This window comes from Erigeron canadensis, chromosome 5 (genome assembly GCF_010389155.1).
Source record: "Erigeron canadensis isolate Cc75 chromosome 5, C_canadensis_v1, whole genome shotgun sequence".
In the NCBI taxonomy this organism is placed as follows: domain Eukaryota; kingdom Viridiplantae; phylum Streptophyta; class Magnoliopsida; order Asterales; family Asteraceae; genus Erigeron; species Erigeron canadensis.
This window is the reverse complement of record NC_057765.1, coordinates 34,187,603-34,213,136: the sequence shown is the minus strand read 5'-3', so window position 1 is coordinate 34,213,136 and position 25,534 is coordinate 34,187,603. Positions and strand designations below refer to the sequence as shown.

Here is a 25,534-nt window from a genome sequence, read left to right as displayed (position 1 = left end):
TTATTTTCCACGTAATCATCTCTATCCATATTTGGATAACGTTTGATAACATAGTAACATCAAAGATCTCTACACCCATGATGTTCGTTGTGCATTCCTTGACTTTGCTTCAAAACAATTATAAAACTATTCATTTTCATTTTATTATGTAATTAAATATAAAATACAAAAAAAAAATGATCCGTACTGCAGACTTTACCTAAACTTAGATACTGACACTTTAAGAATAGTTCCAAATTAAACATTTGAATTTGATAAACATACATAATACTCCTGAATTTTACATAATCTTCCATGCTTTATCTAACTGTATGTTTTACCTAACCTTTCCTTAAAATATAATGTTAGAAAACAATAATAGAATAAGGAGATAATCATTGATATGTCTCAATTTATACATGTTTCCTTCATACGATTTGGACGTTTTTTAGACACGTTTGATAGCCGTTTATACATGTTTTGTGGTGCTTTATGGTATTTGCTAGTGATTTCAGGTTTAAAGCAAGTTTATCGCTCACAAATGGTAGAAAACGACTTAGGAAAGGTCCATATGCACTAACGGATGAGTATTGGTGAAGAACGAAGCTGAAACGACAACTCCAGGCAAGACTAGCGGCGCGAGGCAAGGAGCTAGCGGCACTAGTCAAAGAACACAACCCAGTATTAAACCATCCACCATTCCACCCAAACCCTAGTCTTGGACACTTTAGCTCACACACTTATACTCCAGCCGTTTTTCAAGGTTTTCTAAGGGTTTTCATCACTCCAACATCATTGGAAGATTTGAAGATTAAATTTGGCTCTTGTTTAGTGATTGTGGCTAGATTGTAACCTCGATTTGGATTATTACTTCATATTTGGTACATTATGTCTTCCTTTTTATTTCAATCTTTAGCTCTTAACATTATGAGTAGCTAAATCTTTATACATCTATGAAGATGAAGTGAAACAATTAGTTATGGTTGCATAGTATTTTGAATTCAAGTTGGTTTTACTTGACATTTTGTCAAGATTTTAATGAAGTAATTTCTTCTACTTAAATTTGTGTTCTTGGTAGTATTTGTGTTCTTCGATAGTGGTACTAGTTGAATGCAAGTATTATTTTAGTTGTTTGTCTATGAATAACTTTTACTAGGTCATGGTATGATAGTAAAGAATACAAGTTTAATAAAAATTACTTTGTTAAGTGGATTTAACGGTTGGTGGTACCACGTTTCTTTCACAAAGATAAAATTGTTATTTAAATAATCAAACAAATGAGTTAGTTCAAGGAATTGTAATAGGGTTGGTGGTACCACTTGTTGCAAGAAATTGAGTTGATTAGGTGATTGAGTAGATTTTACAAACGTAGTGCACCCGTTTGTGTTTTTGACTTGTCACGATTATTATCACCAACATTATTGAATTTTGAGCTTAAACCATATGCAACCTAGACTTCTTGTGGAGCGGATTCGACATAGATGGATTTTTAATTATTGTTTACACTAAAACCATTTTCGATTAATTCTTCGGAATTACTAATTTGTTTTAATTTCCGCAAACTAACTTTTTTAAAACGCAAAATGACAATTCGGTCACAAACCAAACTTTCTCTTGATTTACATTTTTACAACCTTAAGTACAACATTCAGTCCTTGTGTTCGATCCTGGTCTTACCAATTAACTATATTACATACGAACGGGTACACTGCCCGTAAGTGTGTGGTAGTCAGTAAGCGGTAGATCTTGTTATAAATTATTAAACTCGATTTCACACATCAATAATTTATTCATCAGTTTTATCATATCAAAATCATCACAAAAACCAACATACATTTATCAAAAGGACCTGATCTTCTCGTTATTTTCATTAATTAAACACAACATAAAAACATATATGCTAGAAGTTAAAAATAAATTTTGATTAATTATGCTAACATTTTTGTTTCAGCTTTTGTTGCTTTTAAAATTTTGAATTATACTTAAATATTTTCACTTATATTACTGTGAGGGGTGCCTAATTCTTTCATTCATTTCTCATCCTACCATTTATTCTTATCCTAAGGATGAATGAACACCTCCTTATCCTAAGGATGAGTAAGCACCATTAGAGATGATTAGTCTTTTACTTATCATTGGGTGATTAGTCCTTGCAGGGATGAATGAATATTTAAGGGGTGTGTATAGTATTTAAGGGATCGAGTATATATTTAAAGGGTGTATAGAGCATTTAAGGGATTACTGCTATAAATGGTGAATCCTAAACTAATTTCTGTATTAGGGATGTTTCAGAGGATTATTCCTTGGTTAGTCTTTGACCAATGTGGCGATGATATAGAGTTGACAAAGACTAGTCCTTCTAAAGATGACTCAGGTAATAAAACACCCCTAATGGTTATGAAATCAGCCTTGTATGGATCAGTTAACAAGGAATCAATGAAGACATGCTTACACAACATCAAGGAATTAGAATTATATGAATATTATGTTTCTTATTTTGTCTCATTATGTTTCCTATTTTGTCTCATAAACTTTGGCCACAAGTTAATATGCGGCTATATGTATTCGATCGATCAGAAGAATATTAATAACAAGAAACATTCAGTCTAAAACTTATTCACTATTCTCGTGGTATCAGAGCGGGTTATCAAAATCGCTATTAAGTCAACATGACCGGAGATAAACCACCAGAAAAATTGACCACCAGTGGCAGTGGTAATAGTAATACCATCGACGCTAACTCCCCCTATTACATCCATCCATCCGATCTACCAAAACAGCTTCATGTAAACGATGTTTTGACCGATGAAAATTACAACGATTGGGTCAAAGAGATGGCCAATTTTTTGTTTGCAAAAAATAAAATGGGGTTCGTTGATGGGACGATCCCGAAACCAGAAACCACCTCTGATCAATACATGCAGTGGATGCGTTGCGATGCTATGATCATTGGATGGTTCACGACGGCAATGGACAAGGATATCAGGTCGAGTGTTCGATACGCAAATACATCTTCTGAGATTTGGAAGGACTTAAAAGAACGATTCGGTAAAGAAAGTGCACCTCGCGCCTATGAATTGAAACAATTGCTCTCTTGTACCTATCAGGATGGGGCCTATGTTTCATCTTATTACACCAAGCTCCGCAGTATATGGGACGAAATACATTCGGTTTTGCCAATCCCACAATGCACATGTGGGAATTGTTCTTCGATATTGGAAAGAGGTTGAATGATTTTAAAGAAAAGGAACAATCGTACGAGTTTCTGATGGGATTAGACGCTGATTTTTCGACCATAAGAACCCATGTTCTTTCAATGAAAACGACACCCACTCTTGGAGAGGCTTATCGTCTTGCCTCCGAAGAAGAACAACAAAAATCCATTACATCAAGTAAACGGGATGGTGTGGAGCCAGCCGCTTTCAAGGCACAAGGGTGGCGTGAAAAGGCATCAAATTTTCAACGCAATTATAAAGGAAGTTGTAGAGATTCCAGGCGAAACATGGAAGAGAAGACTGAGCAATGTAGCGAATGTAAGAAGGAGGGTCATAAGCGTGAAGATTGCTTTGAAATAATTGGATATTCTGAATGGTGGTCAGGAAAGAAAAGGAATTACAAACCTAATGTTAAGGCAGCGCATGTGGAGAAGGAGCCAGCCTTGTCCGGACTTACAGATGCACAACATGAAGTTCTCATGAAGCACTTTAGTATGAACGAACAGAAGACAGAGGGAAATAATTCGCGTAAGGCTAATATGGCTGGTAAGCAAAGTAATGATAATGACAATGGTTGGATTGTGGATTCCGGTTCCACTGACCATGTCGTAAACAAGCTAGAATTTCTTGAAAAAAGTTTTCCTATTAGACATGAGACACCAATTGAAATTCCTAATGGTGTTCATGTCCCTGTTCATGCTAAGGGGGTTTGTAGCTTAAATGGAGAACACAAAATAAATGAAGTTTTATATGCTCCTGATTTCAATTGCAATTTGATTTCTGTTAGTAGACTTACAAAAGAATTGCAATGTGTAGTAAGCTTTTTTCCGGATTTTTTTTGTAATGCAGGGCTTACACTCGAAGACGTTGATTAGCACGGGAAGTTGAACAAAAGGTCTTTATTGGATGGGGATGGTAGCACAAGCCAGGAAAGCCATAGCAAGCAAGGTTGACGCAAGGATTTGGCATTCGAGATTAGGTCATGCTTCTCATTCTAAGTTGTCGAACATAGATTTTTTAAGCAATGTTTCTTTTAATTTTGGAGATTATGTGTGTGATTCTTGTGTTAAGGCAAAGCATACACGAACCCCTTTTCCTAAGAGTTGCATTAAGAAAAATGATTGTTTTAAATTAATTCATTGTGATATTTGGGGTAAATACCGAAAATCATCAACAACTCATGCAAATTTTTTCTTGACTATTGTTGATGACTTTAGTAGGGCTCTTTGGGTTTTTCTTATTAGACATAAGAGTGATGCTAGCGATTGTTTAATCAATTTTTATAACATGGTTAAGACTCAATTTTTGAAACCCATTAAGCGAATTAGAAGTGATAATGGGGGGGGGGGGGGAATTCACTTCAAATAGGATGAAAGAATTTTATGCTAGCAAAGGCATTTTACTTGAAACTAGTTGTCCTCATACACCTCAACAAAACGGGGTCGTAGAGAGAAAACATAGACACCTACTTGAAACCGCTCGAGCTCTCATGTTTAAAGCCAATATTCCAAAACGGTTTTGGGGATAATGCATAGAAACGGCCACCTATATTATCAATCGTCTTCCCTCCAAGGTTATAAAAAATAAAACCCCATATGAGATAATATTTAGAGAAAAACCGAACTATGATCACATGAGAACTTTGGGATGCTTGGCTTATTATAGTAGCATAGAAACGGGAGGTGATAAGTTTGAATTCAGGGGGAGACCGGGGTTTTTTTTGGGTTATCCGCAAGGAACTAAAGGGTATAAGATTTTTGACGTTGAACATGGCAAGATGGCAACGTCTCGTGATGTTAAATTTGTCGAGAATAATTTTCCATTTTTGCATTTTAAATCCGACAACACAATGAAAGAGAATTTTAATGTGCCAAGCTTGCATGATTATGATTATGATTTAATTACAAATGATGCTACTGAAACCTCTAGTGACATTCCTTTTGAACCGTCATCACCTAATGGACCTACTGTTATGTTAGACAATGATCAACCTTCTAATAATGATGCAAATGAATTGGTCCAGAATGAAGTTCCAACAAAAAGAACGAGATTTCCATCAACAAGGCTACAAAATTTCGAAGTTGAGCTACCCCCATCCATTGACCACACAAAGCCCGTGCATGATCAAACTTCTTCTACGGTACACCCTCTTGCAAATTATGTTTCTTATGAAAATTTTTTGGATTCTCACAAGGCTTTCTTGACGGCCATTACGAAAGTTAATGAGCCAAATTCTTTCAAGGATGCTATGCAGGATAAAAATTGGCAAGAAGCAATGCAATGTGAGATTAAAGCTTTGGAAGATAATGAAACATGGGTTTTAGAAGAATGGCCAGAAGGCAAACATGCGATAGATTTGAAATGGGTTTACAAAGTTAAATATAAACCCAATGGAGAAATCGAAAGATACAAAGCACGTCTCGTTGCAAGAGGTTTTACTCAAATTGAAGGAGTCGATTATCATGACACATTTGCCCCGGTTGCAAAGTTAGTCACCGTTCGAACTCTAATTACCGTGGCTACCAAAAGGGGTTGGATGTTACATCAATTAGACGTCAACAACGCGTTCCTTCATGGCGATTTAGAAGAAGAAGTATATATGAAGATCCCGCAAGGCTTTTCAAGTAAGGAAGAAACTCGAGTTTGCCGTCTAAAAAAATCATTGTATGGGCTGAAGCAAGCATCTCGTACATGGCATCAAAAGTTCACTGTTTCTTTATTGCAATTCGGTTTTACACAATCAAAGGCGGATCATTCACTTTTTACTCATCGAGAAGGAGATAGGTTTGTTCTACTCTTGGTATACGTTGATGATGTGATTTTTACAGGAAATCATGTTGAAATAATTGATAAAACAAAGGCCTATCTTCATGAAGCTTTTAGCATAAAAGATCTTGGATTTTTGAATTACTTCTTAGGAATTGAAGTCGCACATACTGATGATGGAATAGTTTTGAGCCAACATAAGTATTCTATGGATATCCTTTCCGACCGTGGACAACTTAGGTGTCGACCTAGTGCTTTCCCGATGGAACAGAATTTGAAGCTTGATCAATGTAGTGATAGTCACAAGATAGATGCCACAAGATAGGCGTTCATTGGCAAGCTGGATCTTCGAAATCTTCACACTCCAGCTTGAGGGGGAGTCAAGGAATTAGAATTATATGAATATTATGTTTCTTATTTTGTCTCATTATGTTTCTTATTTTGTCTCCTAAACTTTGGCCACAAGTTAATGTGCGGCTATATGTATTCGATCGATCAGAAGAATATTAATAACAAGAAACATTCAGTCTAAAACTTATTCACTATTATCACAACAATATTCGAGTCAAGTGATATTCCCCATATGTGGGAAAACAAGCTTAACTTTCACAATGCCCAGTATAACAAATTAAACGGGAAAAGATTAATCTAAGCATCTTGTACTTTTGGATTTAACATATTATCATTGTCTCTAGATACGGAAACAACGATTACCAATTTCATTGCAAGAAAATACAAACAAGAACCAACTTGGTGGAATAAATTTTTGGCGCCGTTTGTCGGTTGGATCCGACCAACAACAAAAATAAAATGATGGGATTAGAAGAGAATGACCACCAGGTAGTTTGTTGGATTAAAAAAGGATTTTGGTTATATGACGATTGAAAAATCATACAAATTAAGCTTAGATAGATTTCACTATATAGTTATACAGTTGTAACAATTACGGGAATAATCAAAAATGTATACGTCCGTTTTTGTTCTTGAGAGTCGATTTATCGTTTATAATACATTCCACATGGATTTTTCTTCAATATATATACCGACTTAGATTTCAATAGAGATTTTAAAAGTTTAAAAGACCCGAAATGACACGATGGAATCTGTCAATATGATATGCCACCAAAAAAAATCAAATATACCAGTTTCCTATGGTTAGCAAATAGGAAATATCAAACCGAATTGAGTGATCCAAATGGAATAATTTTCCTTTTCAGTTGTAATTTTCAGTTTTTTTGTATTTGCTATCTAGCTTTCTGTATTTCAATATATAAAACTGATTACTAAAAAAAAAACTTCATACTTTTATTTTTATTTTTTTGAACATTACTTAGCTTTATATAGTCAAATAATGACATCAACTCGGCTCCTTGGTTTGACCTAATTTATCTTTGTTTTCGTATTATCTAAAAGGTTTGTTTTATGTAATGTAATTAGGCATCTCCTTATAAGGAACTATTTCTAACACACTTCTAACACTATTAATTACTTTTAGACACACTAAGAACACCCCCTTCTTATAACCCCCACTTTTAACCCACTTCTTTTCCTATTCTTCCCCTCTAGACACACCAAAAACGCACTTCTAATATTAGAAGTAACCCTCTAGACGCGGGCTAGACGCAGCCGGTGCTTATAACGTCGTGAACGTCGGAAGCAGCCAAGACGTGCCTATAAGGAGAGACCTTATGGAACTGTTTTTTATTTATTATTTTTTAAAAAATTTTTTTTTATGTGTTTTAGTTTGGGTTAATATACATAGTGTATATTGTGTATGTTGTTATTGCCTAGGAAGCAAATAAAATAAAAGTGAGTCGCCTTATATAGTACAACTTTATCAAAATAAAAATGAGATTAAGAATAAATCCAATTTAACAAAGTAGGAGAGATCCAAAAGACATGGCTCAATCAATGAACCCCCACAATGGACGCAAACATGAACTAACATCAACCTCTAAAACTAAAATCTACTTAAGCTCGTATGCAACATAAATAAAAACATCATCAAACCATTTGTATTTCTTTTAAGAATTCACTTATGGCTGAAAAACAAGTAATTGTTGTTGGTTATGATGAAAGTGATCATAGCCAATATGCACTTGAATGGACTCTTCAACATTTCTTCACTAACCAAGCCTCGAAACCACTCTATAAACTCATCGTCGTTCATGCGAAAGCTACCCCTATCTCTGTTCTTAGCCATGCTGGCCCCGGTTTAAATTACGGATCTGGTATGTGAAATTAATACATATATTCTATTCACTTTCATATGTCTAGAGCTGTATAATGATAAATTTTATCCAAAAATAATTGATTTTGAAAGAAACGAAAAAAGTACCCAAACATTTTACCTAGTAACAATCCCTAGAACAATTGATATATGTAGGCATCTGGTTTAAGAATATTACAATGTGTAAATCGCTTATAGTATATGGGAAAATGATATTCGTACCACAACAATTAATATATTTATTACACATGTGCTTTACTGATTTTTTCAAATTAAGAAATCACTAGATATCCGGTTATGCCACTTATATCTTTCTAGTAGTAAAAAAGTATTTACTAATTCGTTAACCTGGATATATAAAACTTCATCCGTTAATAATTTCATATCATCCACATATTTATCTGATAATGACAGTAGTTTTTATACTAAACAAATGAATTTTTCCAGCAAGTTCGGAAATGTTTTCACGGGTGGAAGGAGATTTAAAGAAACAGACAGAGTACATAATTCAAAAGGCGAAGGAGATTTGTAAGGCTAATGAAGTAAGTCCCTTCTTATATATATATATATATATATATATATATATATATATATAGCATTAGCATATGTTAATCAGGAACGATTAAATTAAAGTTTGTGGTAATATATTATTAATTCTATTTTCCGCTGAAAGTTTACACTCATATTTATTTAATGGTTATATTGAGTAATTACTATAAGTGATTTTATCCAAGTGATCGTTAGTTAACTCTTTGCAAGCAACTAAATAAGTTGTTTACTTCAAAATTTGACAATAAGAAATATATATATATATATATATATATATATATATATATATATATATATAAGCAATGTAAAAAACTAAGGAGCCTATATATATGTTAATATATTTTTAGTTGTTACGTGTGTCTGATAAAACTAGATGGATGGATGGAAATGTAGGTGGAGGATGTAGAGGTAATAGTTTCAGAAGGGGATCCTCGAAATGTTATTTGCGAAACGGTCGAGAAATATAAGGCTTCTTTCTTGATTGTTGGCAGCCATGGTTATGGAGTTTTGAAAAGGTAATTAATTATTATGTATTTGTAAATGTCCCATAAAAATATTATATAATAATATTCGTTACACTTACATACTTGTTTTTATATATGTACAGGGCTGTTTTAGGAAGTGTAAGTGACCACTGCTCGCACTATGCCAAATGTTCGGTAACAGTTGTGAGAGACCCGAAAGCCTAAATCAAAAGAGACATAATTACTTTTATTTAAATTTTGCTATCTTAGATTTCGATGCAATAATTTTTGTAGTTTTTGTGACTTTATCTACATATATATATGTTGCAGAGATGTCTCAAAAGGTAAAATTGGATGTTAAATCTAGAGCTTTATTTCTAAAGGTGAGCAACACTACTTACATGTTTTCTCGTTAGTGATGAATCACGGCCATATACCTCTCAATCGTAACAGATTTGTAATCCTTTGAGATTAAATTTTATGTGACCACACTGGATCTTTCAAATGTTCAACATTCAAGTATCGATTTTGTATTATTTCGTGATTTTGAGTATAAGTAACTAAACGAGCATTCACGTTGCTAAGCCAAAGACTTCGAGACATGTTTAAGAATAATTAAATTTTTGTTATCACTTATTAGTTGGAACTTGGAAGGTACACTTGAATGTCTAAGATCCTCAAAGCTTGGGCTCGCAAGCAATAACTGGGCCTGTTGTGACACAAATGAGATGCATGTATCATGTATTCATGTATGTACCAAGTGTTTATTGGGCCCATTGTGAATGGCTTAACTAGTTAAGGTCCGTCAGCCGGTGAGCTTAAAAAAGTACAAATACCGTGTGATATAAATGGTAACGGATTTTTATTTAAGTTATTTGGGAAAGATAAAACTTTATACTCCATAGCTTATACAGTTATAGCCTACATGAAACATACTAAGAGTACACATATGCATTACACATACGCATTGTTGTCCACCTAAAAATAAATCGTAAATATTGTGCTATCTGACATAACATTTCACATATATAATAAAGGAAGGCATATTGGACCATTCATCACCCATATTTAAACGATATCTTGGTAGTAAAAGGCATTTGTCACTCAATTTTGTAGATGGACCAAATTTTGCATATATACTTTTGTTTACGTTTATGTGGCTCACCAAGGATGAAAGAATATATTAATATATCATAGATGGATGGGGTAGGGTTGGTCATGACCCACCCCTATCACATGCATATAACGAGGTAGAAGAAGACTTTTATGTTATTTGTAAAGTTTCATAGATATAAATATTTTTAAGATTTTATACAAAGTCACTATCATATTTACTAAACAAACCCAACGTCGATTTATCTCAGCAATTATAGATGTAACTATTCATTGTTCCAAACCTTTATATGTTAACGGTATTGGAATTTTAATTAACATTATGTGTTATGAGTCGTAGACTTGCAGTTCTACGATAAACTTCTTATAAATGTGTGTAGATTTTATGAAAGTAATCTTATAAACAATGCCGTCTAAGGCCTGGCTCGAGAATAAAAGGTAGGTCTAAAGGCAATCAGTTAATTGACAACCTCAGACTCGTATAATTTAATTTTGTAGTTGAAGTTTATGCTCGTTACTATTATGAAAAAGGTTTTAGTGTGTCGAAATGTAACTAACTTGTCTGAAAAGTTATAGTGTACACGAACTCAAGTCGACCTTTATGCACGAAACTTAGTAAAAAATGTTTAAATCATGTAACATAGTATACGTGATCCCTATGAGCTGCCACGTGCAAGGTTTTTTTTGAACATGCCACGTATAAAGTTTGATTGGTTAGTCACCAAAAATTATATGATTTAAACATTTTGGCTAAGATTCATGCATAGTTAGTTACATCCTACGAACTAATATGTTTGATGACCCAGGCTGAAACTTCTAGCTGCTCGTAGTATTAATCAAACTTTTTTGTTTTTTGTTTTCACACATGTATGTTGATGTGCAATTTGACCCACCAAAATATTTGACTTTTGCCGTTAAATTAAACTGAAGCATCTCGGAAATGCATATAATATAATATAATATAATATAATCTAAATAAATAAATAATTAAATCAAATCAAAATCAAAATAAAGACTATTCTCCTCCGTCTCCATTAGCATATTCCCTTGTTCTTTTTTGTTCCAAAAGAAGAAGTGAAAAACTAAAACACACACACACACACACACATCCGGATCGCCCATCAGGTAATCAAATTCCCCAAACAGAATGTTGTTAATTAATAGTTTTATTTTAGATTTAAATTTCTTTTAAGTTTGATCTGTTTGTTAATTAACTAGTTTAACTAAAATGTTAAAATACTTGTTTACTAGTAGCTGTAACTTTGAGTCACTAGAAACTTGTATGTATATGTATATCTATATATATATATACTCCCCCATCGTTAAATTACTTAAATTTTAGATATCCGAAATACCTCGTATGTCTTATACATTTTAGATATGTGAGAAAATGTTTTTTCCCTAATTATTTAATAAAACCACACGGAGAATCAGCAGAAAAAGTGGTCGTATTCCACCGATAGAAAATGTTAACTACCGCCGCATTGTGTAGGCACTATGATAATGTGTGTGCGTGTGTATTAGTTGGTTATTAATTAAAGTGTCGGATATGCGAACGCTTTGGGGTAGAAGTAGTTACTGATATGACCCGTTAACCAAAAGTTGTGAATGTACGGTAAGAGCAGAGGGAGCGTTGGGACTAACCACGTTATTGATTACTTAGTTTTGGTTTTTGGATGGAGATTTTGTGAATATTTTTACAGTTTGGTTGTGTAACTGAGATTGCATTGCAGGGTATGGGTTTGGCTGAAGACGAATTGTAGCTGCAAGGTTCCTGTGGGGATCTCGTTTCATCTGGGGTGAAGAGATTAGGAGTATGATTGTCTGCACCGACATTAATAATGAAGCGTTTTGTGTATATCAATGATGATGATTCATCGCATGAGCTTTACTGTGATAATCGTGTATCGAACAGAAAATATACATTGTTAAATTTCATCCCAAAAAATTTATGGGAACAGTTCAGGTACATATTGTTGTCTGAGCTGAGTTTAAGATTTTAGGGCGCGTTTAGTTTTGGAAAATGTTTTCTAGATTTCCATTTTTAATTTTTTAGAAAATGGAAGGAGTTTTCCATCTCTAGAAAAAAAATGAAAATTTTCAAAACGCGTTCAAAACTACAAAACCATGTTTTCGTTTTCAATATTAAAAACATGTTCTAATATACTTGGTTAAGTGGGAGGCTGGGGGTGAGGTGGGGGCGGGGGCAAGGGGTGATGGGGGGCAGGGACGGGGGCGTAGGGGGAGAGTTAATATAATTTGAGGTTTTCAAAATTTAGAAAATGGAAAATGAAAAGTGGAAAATAATAAAAATGTGTTTTCTAAATTCCCATATAAAAGTGGAAAACAATGTATTCTGTTTTCTTGGAAAACATTTTTGGAAACCTATGATTTGATCGCGTTTTCTGTTTTCGATCTTTTCTTGAAAAGAAAAATGGAAAACAAGAGGTGTTTTTCGCAACTAAACTCTCCCTTATGTATCAATTCAATGATTTATGTGTTTATCCCGACTGAATGTTGCATATATACATGGTAGAATATATTTTGATGGAAACGATCTTAAAGGGCCTTTTCTTTTTCTAGAAAGATATACATTCAAAGAGCTAAAACTTTAAGCAAGTAGAATTTAGATGTATCATGAAAATTAGTGAAATGAACCGAGTCTATGTAAGTAAAGGATATTGAATATGTTTAACATGACATTGGAAGTAAGTCCCAATGTGGGAATGGACATTAACTCCTGGAAGTATGTTCATATGACTAAACGAAGATTATTTCATGAATACATGCCCTGTTTTGCAAGCGATATCGTTCTTTACTATCTTATATTAGTTGCTTCTGTTATTTTTTTAATACCGAAGTCTAACCCGTTTTTCCAACTTTATTTCCAGCCGGTTTATGAATCAGTACTTTTTGTTGATTGCCTGCCTTCAACTATGGCCACTAATAACTCCTGTAAATCCTGCTAGTACATGGGGGCCACTCATATTTATATTTGCAGTTTCGGCAATAAAAGAGGGATGGGATGATTACTGTAGATATGTTTCCGACAAGAAAGCAAATGAGAAAGAAGTGTGGGTTGTAAGACAGGGTTCTAAGAAACTAGTAAGTGGATATATCACATTGTCATCTTATTATTATTCAAATAAGCTCAATAACCACATAATATTACCTATCTTTGTTTGTTCTTGACTTCTTGCTAAAGAAGTTCGTTTGCTATATTTCGATGTGCTAACATTGTATTTGTAGCTGATCAAAAAGCTTAGACAATTTTAGAAGCAACATATAACTTGTGTACTAAAGAGCTATTAGTGCGTTGAATGAAAATGTTTTTTTAAACCAATAAATTCAGTCCATCCCGTTTAGCTCTTCAGAATTGGTGTACGTTTTTGTTTGGCATAATTGTTTTCCACTTTAACATCTGTTTTTCATATTATCATCATTGAATTTCTATTGAAGCTTCAAGCTCAAGAGATTCACGTTGGTAATCTGGTGTGGCTCCGTGAAAATGATGAAGTTCCATGTGATCTCATTCTACTTGGTACCTCTGAACCACAAGGAGTTTGCTATATAGAGGTAGTTTACCTGCTTTATTTTTTTGCAGATATCCCTTACAATTTATCATGTGTTGTATTTCTAGCATACTCAAATATAAAATGATTATTGCCTTTAGCTGTACTTGAAACTCCTGTTGAAGAGTTATCATCATATAAATAATGGGTCAATGTTTAAATTTCATTATCTCAGTTTTGGGAGCATTTAAGATTTGGAGTTTGATACTAAATTGGATAATAAATGTATGAAATTCATATTTACAATCTTACCACCTGTTAAAGTTTATTTCAGTCTATATTGATATTTGAAAGATTTGCATTAGTGCTTTTAATGTCAATGTATATTATCTTGTTATGAACCATTGCATTCTTAATCATAAGACTACCCCAAGCTACTTTATGGAGCATAAGTCAAAATAGCTTTTCGTTTCTTTCCTGCTCATATAAAACTAAACAAATAAGTAGCTCTTGCATTTCGTTCCTTGTTTTTTTTTGCCATATGTCATCGGAGCTTTTAACGGTGCAACATTACATGCAGACCGCTGCTCTAGACGGTGAAACTGATCTTAAAACAAGGAGCATTCCTCCTGCTTGCATGGGCATCGACTCTGACTTGTTGCACAAAATAAAGGCAAGATTTTTATATACTCTATAAGTTTGGGCGACATATCAATCATTCCCCATATTTGTTTTAATTACTTTTGCTTATCTTTATTTTTTTTTTTGGCAGGGTGTGATTGAGTGCCCAAACCCGGATAAAGACATTAGAAGGTTTGATGCAAATCTTCGGCTGTTCCCTCCGTTTTTAGATAATGATGTCTGCCCTCTAACCATAAAAAATACAATCCTACAATCGTGCTATTTACGGAACACTGATTGGGCTTGTGGCGTTGCTGTGTATACAGGCATGTCTTATTTTTTCACTTCCATGTTATACATTTTTTGGATATGAAATATATGAGTAGAAGATTAGCATAATATAGTAATATGGTATAAGGTCTTTTGTTTTAACCATGCTCCCATCTTGGTCCCGAATTTTTGCCTTCTTTTTTTTAGTTTTTTACTGAAGGATTAGTTTTAGATTCCATCTCTATCAGAGGCGTGTACAGCATTTTAGTGGCATGAATGATAAGAACACATGCTCAACTGATATGTGATCCCTGGTTTGTGCTCCAGGAAATGAGACCAAGATGGGTATGAGTAGAGGTGTAGCAGAACCAAAGCTTACTGCTATGGATGCGATGATTGACAAGTTGACTGGTGCTATATTCATTTTTCAAATTGTAGTGGTTATGGTTCTAGGCATAGCTGGGAATATATGGAAGGATACGGAAGCAAGAAAGGTTTGTTAAACAATGTTAATTTTGTTGCTAGCTTTATTCTTTTTCACCAGTTCCTAAACGTTTTGATTCCTTATTATTCTGTTCTACCTGGCAACTTTTCAATCACTCTATTTCTTCATGTGGTAAACCCTTACACATTTTATGATTTTGCTTTATAGATCTCTTTCTCTAATCATGATAAGATGATCCATTAACATTTATAAACTTGCCCTCATATTTCGATTGGCATTTATTGTGCAAGTTAAGAGAAGTCATAGTCATAGGTTTTTTTGGTGATGTAACCCAGGAGTTTCCATATCAAGGGTTCCTATAGAACCATTTTTTTTGTTGGGAGGGGTGGGGGTTGTGTTGGAGAAGTAATAGAACCGTTCGTTTCTTCTCACTTGGAGTAGGTAACTCTCATGTGAGTGATCTTGGTTTTGTACGAGTGGGTATATTAAATGTCTTGTCAAAGAGGGACTTTCTGAGGATTTTAGTGTCTACACAGGGTGCCTTTGTGAGTTTGATGACCTAATTTGTGTGCCTAAATGTTCCTTCCTGTCTATTGTCTTGAAGAGAGGTATACAACTGTAATTATATAACACATGCCAGTATATACAGCACACCACAAGTCCAATTCTTATCTTGAATAGCATAAATCAGCTTGTCCTTTTTATAGTTAGGGGGATATTGGAAATTGGTGGAAATAAGTCAATAACTACGCATTTTTATTGAGCCTTCTATTCTTTTAATCTGGAGTTGGACATTTAGTCATACCGAACCAAACTTTAGACACAACAAGAATGATAAGAGAAATGCAAGAAAGTGAATGCAACGTTCTCTTAGCTTATTGTAAGTGTAAAATCTGCTTTGAATTTTTGCAAGAAGTCAGAGTTGATACCCATGCACTCAGGATCCATGTTTCCACGTCCTAGACGAGTTTCTCCATTTGGGTAGTCATCTGCAAGTAGTGCTGGGCAGTTAAAGCTGTCATATGACATACAGTAGAAAGAAAGCTGGCTCAAATTGTGAGAACTAATTTTTCTTATTTTATTTGATCAGAAGAAAGCGTAGGGAGTGGGGAGTGGGGACTCAAATAGCATGGTATTTAAGACTCTTGAAATAAGGAAACTCCTTTTAACCTATAATTTCATGAAGGATATTTAGGTAGTCCTGTAAGTAAGAGTGTAATGGTTTGTAATAGGTTGGTCTATATTCCACCAAAGGCATTAATCTGTACTTAATATATTAATTAGACTCACAAGTGACATAAGTTAATTTCATATTGTAAATAAGGCTCGAGAAAGATAAGAAAAAATATATATTATTCATTGCATGTGACCTAGATTAAAAAGGTTCACGTTTTTTTTAGTTATGGTTTTAAGCATCGCTTATCTCACACTGTCATACCCTTTTTCTTGCTATCTCATATCTTGTCAAACTTGAACTTATATTCATATCTTCCTCATGCAGCACTGGTATGTTCTATATCCAGATGAGGGTCCATGGTATGAACTACTGATCATACCTTTGCGATTTGAGCTTCTTTGTTCCATCATGATACCCATATCTATAAAGGTATGTTTATTTGATGTATCAACAATCAAGCTAATGTATTTTTCTTTTCTGTATGCTCTCGTATAACTTATTATTGAATCATTCTAATATTGTTAGCCTTTTTCAGAATATAACTGTGCTTTGATCACCCTCATTGTTTGCAATAATATCTCTCTATTAAAGTGAATTATGTTATCTTCCTTTTTGGCAGGTGTCATTGGATCTGGTTAAGAGTTTGTATGCGAAGTTCATTGATTGGGACAAGCAGATGGTTGATCAAGAGACGGGCACCGCAGCCAATGCCACAAAGTAAGAAAAGTGCAATATTTTTGTAACTTTGAGTACGAATATCTGCCGCTCTTTATTCAGTTTATGTCGTGTCTTCTCTTATATATGGCAGTACAGCAATTAGTGAAGACTTGGGGCAAGTTGAGTACATACTGACAGATAAAACCGGAACACTCACAGAAAATAAAATGATCTTTAAGAGATGTTGCATAGCAGGGACATTCTATGGTAACGAAAACGGAGATGCTGTAAAAGGTTTGATTTATTTCCCATGTTAAGTTCATTGACGTTTGCCTAGTCAAATCCTGGTTTATTCGTATGTTTATTTTTATCATCAGGCACCGTTCTGTAGGATCATATTATGTTTAACTATTCCGTTTTAGTGGAGTTTCTAATGTCTTGCTTGTTCCAGATGTGGAACTACTAAACGCCATCAATACTGGTTCTCCAGATGCCATTAAATTTCTGACAGTCATGGCAATATGCAACACTGTCATTCCTATTAAAAGGTTATTCCTCACTGACTTTTGTCACTTACTATTTTCTATACGCCATCAAAGTTAGACAGCGTGTTAACGAGTATAGGTGGCCTTTATGACCCAACTACTTATGGAAGGGTCAACTTTAAAAAAGGCCAACATGGTCAATAAAAAAAAGCTAATGTGAAGAACAAGTCAAATGGGTACTATGGATTGAATTCACTAAAAGTCTGTTATTGAAATATACAACCTTCTAAATCATTTTATTCAAAAGTTTAGATCTATATGTAATAATACTGTGTTTGTAATCATAATTAACACATTGATTATCTATATTTTTTTTGGCAAGTAAGCAAGTTTGACAAAAATTGTTTGCGTGTCAAGTGTCAACCCAACCCAACTCGGTTATTTTAATCCTTACTAAAAATGACCCGTGTTGAACCGTATCTAATTTACAGGACTGCTCATCTTGCTACCTATATGGCTATATTAATTAGTGTTATAATTTGTTATGGTTTTGTCTTATTCGTGTGAACTGTTTGTTTCTGCAACTGATTATCTTCTAAAACTACAGCCCAAGTGGTACAATATCTTATAAGGCGCAGTCTCAGGATGAGGAGGCCCTAGTGCGTGCAGCTGCTTCCATGCATATGATTTTTGTCAACAAGAATTCTAATATGCTTGGTATAAACCCTTCTTAATCCATATAAAGTTGTCTGATTGAATATATGGCACTTCTGTAAAATAATGTTGGTTGCTCTGCAGATATCAACTTTAATGGTTCTTTAATTCAGTATGAGGTGCTGGACTACTTGGAGTTTACCTCTGATAGGAAAAGAATGTCAGTGGTAGTTAAAGATTGCAGTAGCAACAAAATCATTCTTTTGTCTAAAGGAGCAGATGAAGCTATTCTTCCTTGTGCACATGCTGGTACTCTTTACTATCTTTTATTGACCCCTTGTATCATACTTATGGTATTTCAAACAGTTCTAGACATCAGAATGCTTTATCCTTGTTTATCATGCAGTTTGCATCTGTTATTGCTTCTAAAGTTGTATAATTATATTTTTGTATAGTAGATTTACTGTTTAACAGTTAGCAAAAGTTTATGTGTTTTTCTTCTATACAGGGAAAAAGTATCCGTTCATAGATTCACAAATATTATGTTGTTTCTTTTTGGTCTTAAACTTATATATTGTCTGCTGGAACATTGTGAAACGCAACAGGACATCAAACAAAGACAGTTTCTGAAGCTGTAGATCAGTATGCCCAAATGGGTCTACGTACCTTTTGCTTGGCTTGGCGTGAGTTAAATGAGATCGAGTATCAAGATTGGTCCTTGATGTTTAAAGAGGCTAATAGCATATTAGTCGACAGAGAGGTACAAGAAACACCTGGACAGACTGTGTTGGTGTGTGTGTCTTTATATCTAATATATGCCTTCAAATGTGTCTTTGTAGTGGAGAGTAGCAGAGGTTTGCCAAAGATTAGAACATGATCTTGAGATTCTTGGGGTTGCTGCAATTGAGGACCGTTTACAGGTAATTATATAATTTCAGGAAAACAAAATAACCACATTTGCTTATGTAACGAACATGCATTTTATCTTGTATACTGTGCAGGATGGTGTCCCAGAGACTATTGAAACCCTCAGAAAAGCTGGAATAAATTTTTGGATGTTGACTGGAGACAAGCAGAATACTGCCATACAGATTGCTCTGTCATGCAATTTTGTTTCCCCAGGTAGTCCACAAACAAACATACATATAAATATGCATAGATACACATGCACATGCACATGACCATGTGTATCTATATATGTGTGTGACAGATAGAATTTGATCCCTACGAACTATGAATGTTGTGATGTAATATGAATATTATCATGCTTATTATATGGACTATTTTTCTAACTTTTATGCTTTGTTTTGAGGATTTAACAATTTAGTTGCTGAAAATCTACAGAACCAAAAGGCCAACTTCTGTTGATTAATGGAAAAACGGAGGATGAAGTACGCAGAACTCTTGAGAGAGTTCTGCTTACAATGAGAATAACAAAAGCAGAACCTAAGGTAATTACACACGTTGATTATGTAACAAGCCTCGTTAAAAAAATATAATATAGGAGCGTAGAACTTCAAACCATCTCTTGTGATTTCTTTTGATAGTTATTTCTTATCATCTGTATGGTACATATTGTGTTTTTTGTAATTGAAAAATTCTTGTTTTTTTATCTTATTGCAGGATGTGGCTTTTGTCATTGATGGATGGGCTCTTGAAATTGCACTCAAGTATTATCGAAAAGCATTCACAGAGTTAGCAATATTGTCAAGAACAGCTATATGTTGTCGGGTCACACCATCACAGAAGGCACAGGTGCAGTTTATGTATTTATATCACATTTTATTTCTTATGCTTTGCTTTAAAACCTTAAATGTTTTTATTAGAAGCTGTAATAGTTAACATGAGGATGTTCCATTGTTCTGATATAAGGAATATTTCATTATATTGTTTGCTTAATCATCCAAATACTCCACTAATATTTTAAATTTACTATGGTTTGCAGCTTGTAGAGCTCCTTAAATCTTGTGACTATAGAACTCTGGCCATCGGAGATGGTGGGAATGATGTGAGAATGATCCAACAAGCTGATATTGGTGTTGGGATTAGTGGGAGAGAAGGACTACAGGCAGCAAGGGCAGCTGATTATAGTATTGGGAGTAAGATCTGTTACTTAATTAAGTGATGCATGATTTAGATGCTTATTGGAATGTACGCTTTTGCTTGGATTTTTTTTCCCCAAAGTTTATCTGCTGATGTGATTTTATTAGGATCTTACTGTTTGCGAATGTATGAGGGTGGGTTGGTCTTTTGAATGATTATATATTGACATTCATAGTTTGTTTTTTTTGTGTGTGCAGAGTTCAGGTTTCTGAAAAGATTGATACTTGTCCATGGACGGTATTCATATAATCGTACTGCGTTTCTTTCCCAGTATTCATTCTATAAATCCTTACTGATATGCTTCATCCAGATATTGTGAGTTTCTTTAAGGCAGCTTTTGTTCATCTTCCCAATGAAACTGTTTTCTTATTAACGAACATTTTCTAATGCAAACATTGACTTAAAATTCTCCAGCTTCTCTTTCGTTTCTGGTGTTTCTGGTACCAGCCTTTTCAACTCTGTCAGCCTTATGGCTTACAATGTTTTCTACACAAGTGTTCCCGTGTTAGTCAGCGTCCTTGATAAAGACCTCAGTGAAAAAACTGTTATGCAGCACCCTCAAATATTATTTTACTGTCAAGCAGGGAGGTTAGGATTATTATGAATTATGAATTATGAATATAACTTACAGTAACATGTTGTGTGCCCCTACATAAACATGGGTTTTATGTATTATGTATCAGGCTTCTGAATCCAACTACATTTGCTGGCTGGTTTGGACGTGCTCTTTTTCATGTGAGTGGTGCATCTTTACTAGCATTTTGGCCATTCTTATGATCATGTCTCATTATTCTACAAGAATGCAAACCTGTATCAGTGTAAGAACTAATTGAGCATAGCTCAAGTGGTACCCATGCCCACAATACACAAGGGCTCAGTGGAGGGACTTTTGAGAGTTATGGAGGTTTTGGGTACAAGCCCGCCTCCAGATTGCCCCACTATGCTAGGAGAGTTGCCCGAAGCTTTTACTTGCATGGTGCACAATTTGGTGGCAAAAAGGCACCCGGGTCAAAGGGTGCCCCCAACATACTACACTTTTTGAGAAATATTAATGTAAGAATTAGACTATTTATGATGGTGGTGATTATATCTGTCAGGCAATTGTTGTGTTTGCGATAACTATGCATTCATATGCATTTGAGAAAAGTGAGATGGAGGAGGTTTCTATGGTGGCTCTCTCTGGCTGTGTTTGGTTGCAGGCTTTTGTGGTCACACTAGAAACCAAGTAAGTCAACATTACCTCTAATGCTTATTCGTGACATATGTGTTCTCTGTTCCTTGTTTTTTTTTTTTTTTTTTTTTTTTTTTTTTACTATTTTATGTATAGTGTCAACGCTTCTTCAAAATAAACAATCATGGACGGTTTTGTACAAGTCTATATAAGTTTTTCTTCGTATTAATTCATTTGTGTTTATGGTCAAAAAGAAGACTAGTTACTGTGATTGATGCATTTTATCTGCCAATTATTATGTAATGTGTGCAGCTCGTTTACAATATTGCAACATGTTGCCATATGGGGGAATTTGGTAGTTTTCTATATCATCAACTGGATTGTGAGTGGGTTGCCTCGATCTGGCATGTACACCATCATGTACCGCCTGTGTAGACAACCAGCTTACTGGAATACCATGTTTGTAAGTAATCCTTCCCTCCATTGTTTCTACTAGATTTCTGCTGTTTGCCTCACCCTTATAACTTATTTGCTTGCATTGTGTTCGTGAGGGTGGGCAGCATGTGATTGTGTTTGTTTTGTACAAGAGTCTGCGTGCACACAATTTCTATGAAAATTTGAACCAAGTCCATATGCGGGTTTTTTTTGTCGGTGCTGGGGTTCCCAGTTTTTTTTTTTTTTTTAAATCTCATTACGCATTTTCTATAGTACATATTGGGACCCGCAATCACGTCATAACCTCATCCTACTATGAATAACGGGCTCAGAATAAAACAAGATATAATCTAAAATATTTGCTTTACAGCTTAAACAGTGCAGGAAAAAGAAGTTATGGTTGATAAATGACTGTTTTCTGTCCTAGTACCTACAAATCTATCTATATCTATACTTATATTATAAAGCAGATCTCCCATATTTACATTTTAAGTTTCAACATTTACTTTCCTAAAATGCCCATATATCAATTCTATATTTACCTACCACCCTTTCTCTCTCCTCAAATTTCAACCAATCATTTTTTTCTCTCTCCTCCATAAATCAATTATTCCTCCAATTCATTTAAACTCTTTTATCTCAAAAACCGTACATTGATAAACTATAAAAATTATATGGGTGTTCTTAAAATTTCATGCTCTTTAATTAGAGATCTCATTCGATATACTTTCGACGAATTTTTGAATCCGAGGGCGGAGCTCGTACGACTAAGGCATTTGGCTATCACACTCCATGACCTATCACCCCCACCATCTCACCGCCGCAACGCGCGGATACTTGCTCTCGTATATAAATAGTTGTATCTGGTTCTTGAAATAGTATTCTGGATAATTTTAACTTTTTGCAGTAGCCTATAATGATGGGATTGAATTGTTTCCAACGCTGAATATTTTATAACCTTTTTTTAAAGTTTGATTGCTTGTATCAAAGAACCCAACTTAATAATGAAGATTGAAGTATGCATTGCTATCTATCGTAATTTGCGAGTTGGGGAAATCTCTTTAATGTAAACCTTCTTAACCAATATAAAAATCTAGCAGTTGTTATCTTGACTAGATATTATATACAAATATTGCATTGTTCTCAGCTCTAAACATCCTTTAGGGTTGGTTGCTGGTCTATAATAACATCTTCATTTTCTGCTAATATAATATAAATACATTCAAGAACATGAATATTATAGACCGAACAAAAAGTAGAACCTAAAAACGTCTGCTCCATTTTTTTGTAATTTCTCTTAACAGAAGTTCTTATTCCTTTGCAGCTCATAGTGGCAGCCGGAATGGGCCCAGTGCTAGCTTTGAAGTACTTCAGATACACATACAGATCAAGTAAAATCAACATTCTCCAACAAGCAGAGCGTTTGGGTGGGCCCATCTTATCACTGGGAAACATCGAACCACAGCCAAGAACCTTGGACACCGATCTTGCCCCGTTGTCAATTTCCCAGACCAAAAATGGTAGGAACTCTGTGTTTGAGCCTCTTCTCTCTGATTCACCAAGTGCTATCAGACGGTCTTTTGGACCAGGTGCTACATTTGATTTTTTTCAGTCTCAACCCAAGTCTTCGAGCTATCCAAGAAATAAGGACAATTAAACACCCAAAAAGAGAAATTTTCAACATTCTAACAGAGCCTAATTTATAACCTGTATATTCTGTAAATCTTGTGCTTAGATATTAGCAATGGCTACTTTCAGTCTGTTAGCATCATTATTGTTTTAATTGATATTAGCATGTCATCTTTCACTTATTTTTTTTTTATTATACGAGTAAACAGGGAGTAATACCCGTCATAAAGAAAAGGACATGCCTTTGAGTTCTAATGAAAGTTTGCACCGTATTGGTTAGTTTATATTGCTTGTCCAGGTTTAATGTACATGTTTTATTGCTCAACTCGACTTTTAAACAGTTCTGATTAGTAGATATCATGTTCTGATTACCCAGTTCAGGATAAATTGACCATTTCATGTTTTGTTTGAAGTTACTTTTTTTAGATAATAGAAGAGCTCAATAAGTATAATAAAATGGTTTATTGGCACAGGATATGTTCGAGTTCATGGGACGGTTATTTGATGGTTTGAGGTCCCAACATATGCTTGACAAAGATATCTTTCTGCCATTTACACATCTTTAGGCATTAGTTTATAAGAATGTTAAGTTAGATTTTTTTTTTTTTTTTAAATATGTTTTTACTACTTTTTATAACGTTGATCAACATTTGTTTATTAGAATGTTAAGTTACTTGGGTTTTTTAGATGTTTTACTGTTATATATAATGTTGATCAACATTTGTTTGTGGTTTAATAGTATTATAATGTTGATCATAAATTAGTCTAGTTTGGTTTCGACACCAACCAATTTCTAAATAATCATGTTCAACCCTGCTCTTCTATTCTTCTTGATTTGTTCCCTGCTCTTCTATTTATTATATATACAACCTTAAGTCATGAAAACACCAAGTCTTGCTATTTCACTGTGATGGAAATCACCTTTTTACGTAGTTTGGCGCATTGCTGCATTTTAGTTTATGAAGGACACACATCAAGAAGCTTTTGGCGAGTCTTATGTTAAAATATGGTCTAAAACAACGTGGTAACCTTTTTGTGTAGTGAAAGAGTGAATGGTGCAGTTCTTTTCGTATTGTGGATAGTTGTGAGTTGTCTTGATGATAGGTCGTACCGATGAGCAATGACATGCACTTGCTACCTTGTTATGATGTCTCTTTTTCGTATTGTGGATAGTTATGATGTTTCTTTATTAGCACTTGCTACCTTGTTATACCCTTGAAGATGTTGGTAATTTTAGTGTTATAGGCCATTTAATGTGATTATGAGTCTCGAGATTTCGAGTCAAGACAGTGAGGAGTGCACTCTTGTTTGAGCCAACTATATTCATTTTCGAATGAAGGATTGTGTCCCATAATTCACAATTTTTCATGGCCAAAGATCCATTCTCCACATAAGATAGTGATGTAGATAGGTTTACGATTGAGTGTTTAATATGGTCTTGGGGTTTGTCGAGAACTAAATAGAGATTGATTATAGATTGATTTGTAATTGACTTTTGAATTAATAAATAATAAGAGGTGTTTACCTCTTTTATTGAAAAAAAAAAAAAATAGATCCATGAATACATTAGTGATATAACAAAAGTCTGTAAACTTTTCATTTCAGCCCAAATTTGAAAACAAAATTTTGGATGACAAAAAACTTGATTTTTTCAGAAAGCTATAAAATTACCAAGCTATTAGATGAACTTGATTTTGCTAACTAGTGCCTTTAGTGCACTAGTTAAGAAGCATTTGATTAACTTGTTATTTCCTTATTAATAAAAAATTGTATTTAATGTGTATTAATTCAACTTAGCGATTTCTATTTTTAAATGAATAATTAATACATATTTTCATATTTTAAGAAAGTTGGACTTCATTAAATGCTTTATTAAATGCTTCTTAACTAGTGCACTAGGGGCACTAGTTAGCAAATCCCTTCAAGAATGTAATTAAATATTTCCATTGTCTTATTTTAAATGTCTAGTTTGACATGCAAGTCTTTTTCATCTGTAAATATCTTCTTTTGTATTATATAATACAAACAAAAATATTAATAATCAGATTTAAAAGAAAAA

The 25,534-nt window shown here is 34.2% G+C and overlaps 2 protein-coding genes across 4 annotated transcripts; both read left to right on the top strand.

Annotated features, from left to right (window-relative positions):
• The first annotated feature begins 7,881 nt into the window (after positions 1–7,881).
• On the top strand, positions 7,882–9,585 carry LOC122602044 (universal stress protein A-like protein). Its single transcript, XM_043774777.1, has 4 exons — positions 7,882–8,191; positions 8,638–8,732; positions 9,133–9,254; positions 9,347–9,585. The coding sequence occupies exons 1-4, from the start codon at positions 7,999–8,001 to the stop codon at positions 9,426–9,428; spliced, it is 492 nt and encodes a 163-aa protein (XP_043630712.1). The 5' UTR covers positions 7,882–7,998; the 3' UTR covers positions 9,429–9,585.
• A 1,751-nt stretch (positions 9,586–11,336) lies between these two features.
• LOC122599575 (phospholipid-transporting ATPase 2) lies at positions 11,337–24,163 on the top strand. 3 transcript variants are annotated; one of them, XM_043772100.1, is made up of 27 exons: positions 11,337–11,441; positions 12,050–12,282; positions 13,208–13,421; positions 13,776–13,892; positions 14,409–14,501; positions 14,601–14,775; positions 15,047–15,213; positions 16,666–16,770; positions 16,961–17,058; positions 17,150–17,292; positions 17,450–17,546; positions 18,091–18,200; positions 18,282–18,446; positions 18,743–18,897; positions 18,977–19,057; positions 19,139–19,259; positions 19,482–19,588; positions 19,761–19,892; positions 20,083–20,236; positions 20,438–20,555; positions 20,655–20,828; positions 20,924–20,975; positions 21,338–21,465; positions 21,724–21,874; positions 23,171–23,366; positions 23,685–23,750; positions 23,949–24,163. In XM_043772100.1, exons 2-27 carry the CDS (start codon positions 12,158–12,160, stop codon positions 23,978–23,980), a joined length of 3,276 nt encoding a protein of 1,091 aa, XP_043628035.1. In that variant the 5' UTR covers positions 11,337–11,441; positions 12,050–12,157; the 3' UTR covers positions 23,981–24,163. The 3 variants fall into 3 exon arrangements, with proteins under 3 accessions (XP_043628035.1, XP_043628036.1, XP_043628034.1); XM_043772101.1 differs by lacking the exon at positions 23,685–23,750; XM_043772099.1 differs by lacking the exons at positions 23,685–23,750; positions 23,949–24,163 and having other exon boundaries at positions 11,339–11,441; positions 23,171–23,657.
• Positions 24,164–25,534: the final 1,371 nt, after the last annotated feature.

What these genes read in the sequence shown, in the direction of transcription:
- LOC122602044 (XM_043774777.1), top strand. Translation starts at nt 7,999, where the DNA reads ATGGCTGAAAAACAAGTAATTGTTGTTGGTTATGATGAAAGTGATCAT. An exon ending in CGGTTTAAATTACGGATCTG is followed by an intron (nt 8,192 to 8,637) that starts GTATGTGAAATT and finishes GAATTTTTCCAG; the next exon opens with CAAGTTCGGAAATGTTTTCA. An exon ending in GGTTATGGAGTTTTGAAAAG is followed by an intron (nt 9,255 to 9,346) that starts GTAATTAATTAT and finishes ATATATGTACAG; the next exon opens with GGCTGTTTTAGGAAGTGTAA.
- LOC122599575 (XM_043772099.1), top strand. Translation starts at nt 12,158, where the DNA reads ATGAAGCGTTTTGTGTATATCAATGATGATGATTCATCGCATGAGCTT. An exon ending in ACTTGTTGCACAAAATAAAG is followed by an intron (nt 14,502 to 14,600) that starts GCAAGATTTTTA and finishes TTTTTTTGGCAG; the next exon opens with GGTGTGATTGAGTGCCCAAA. An exon ending in CACCATCACAGAAGGCACAG is followed by an intron (nt 19,893 to 20,082) that starts GTGCAGTTTATG and finishes TATGGTTTGCAG; the next exon opens with CTTGTAGAGCTCCTTAAATC.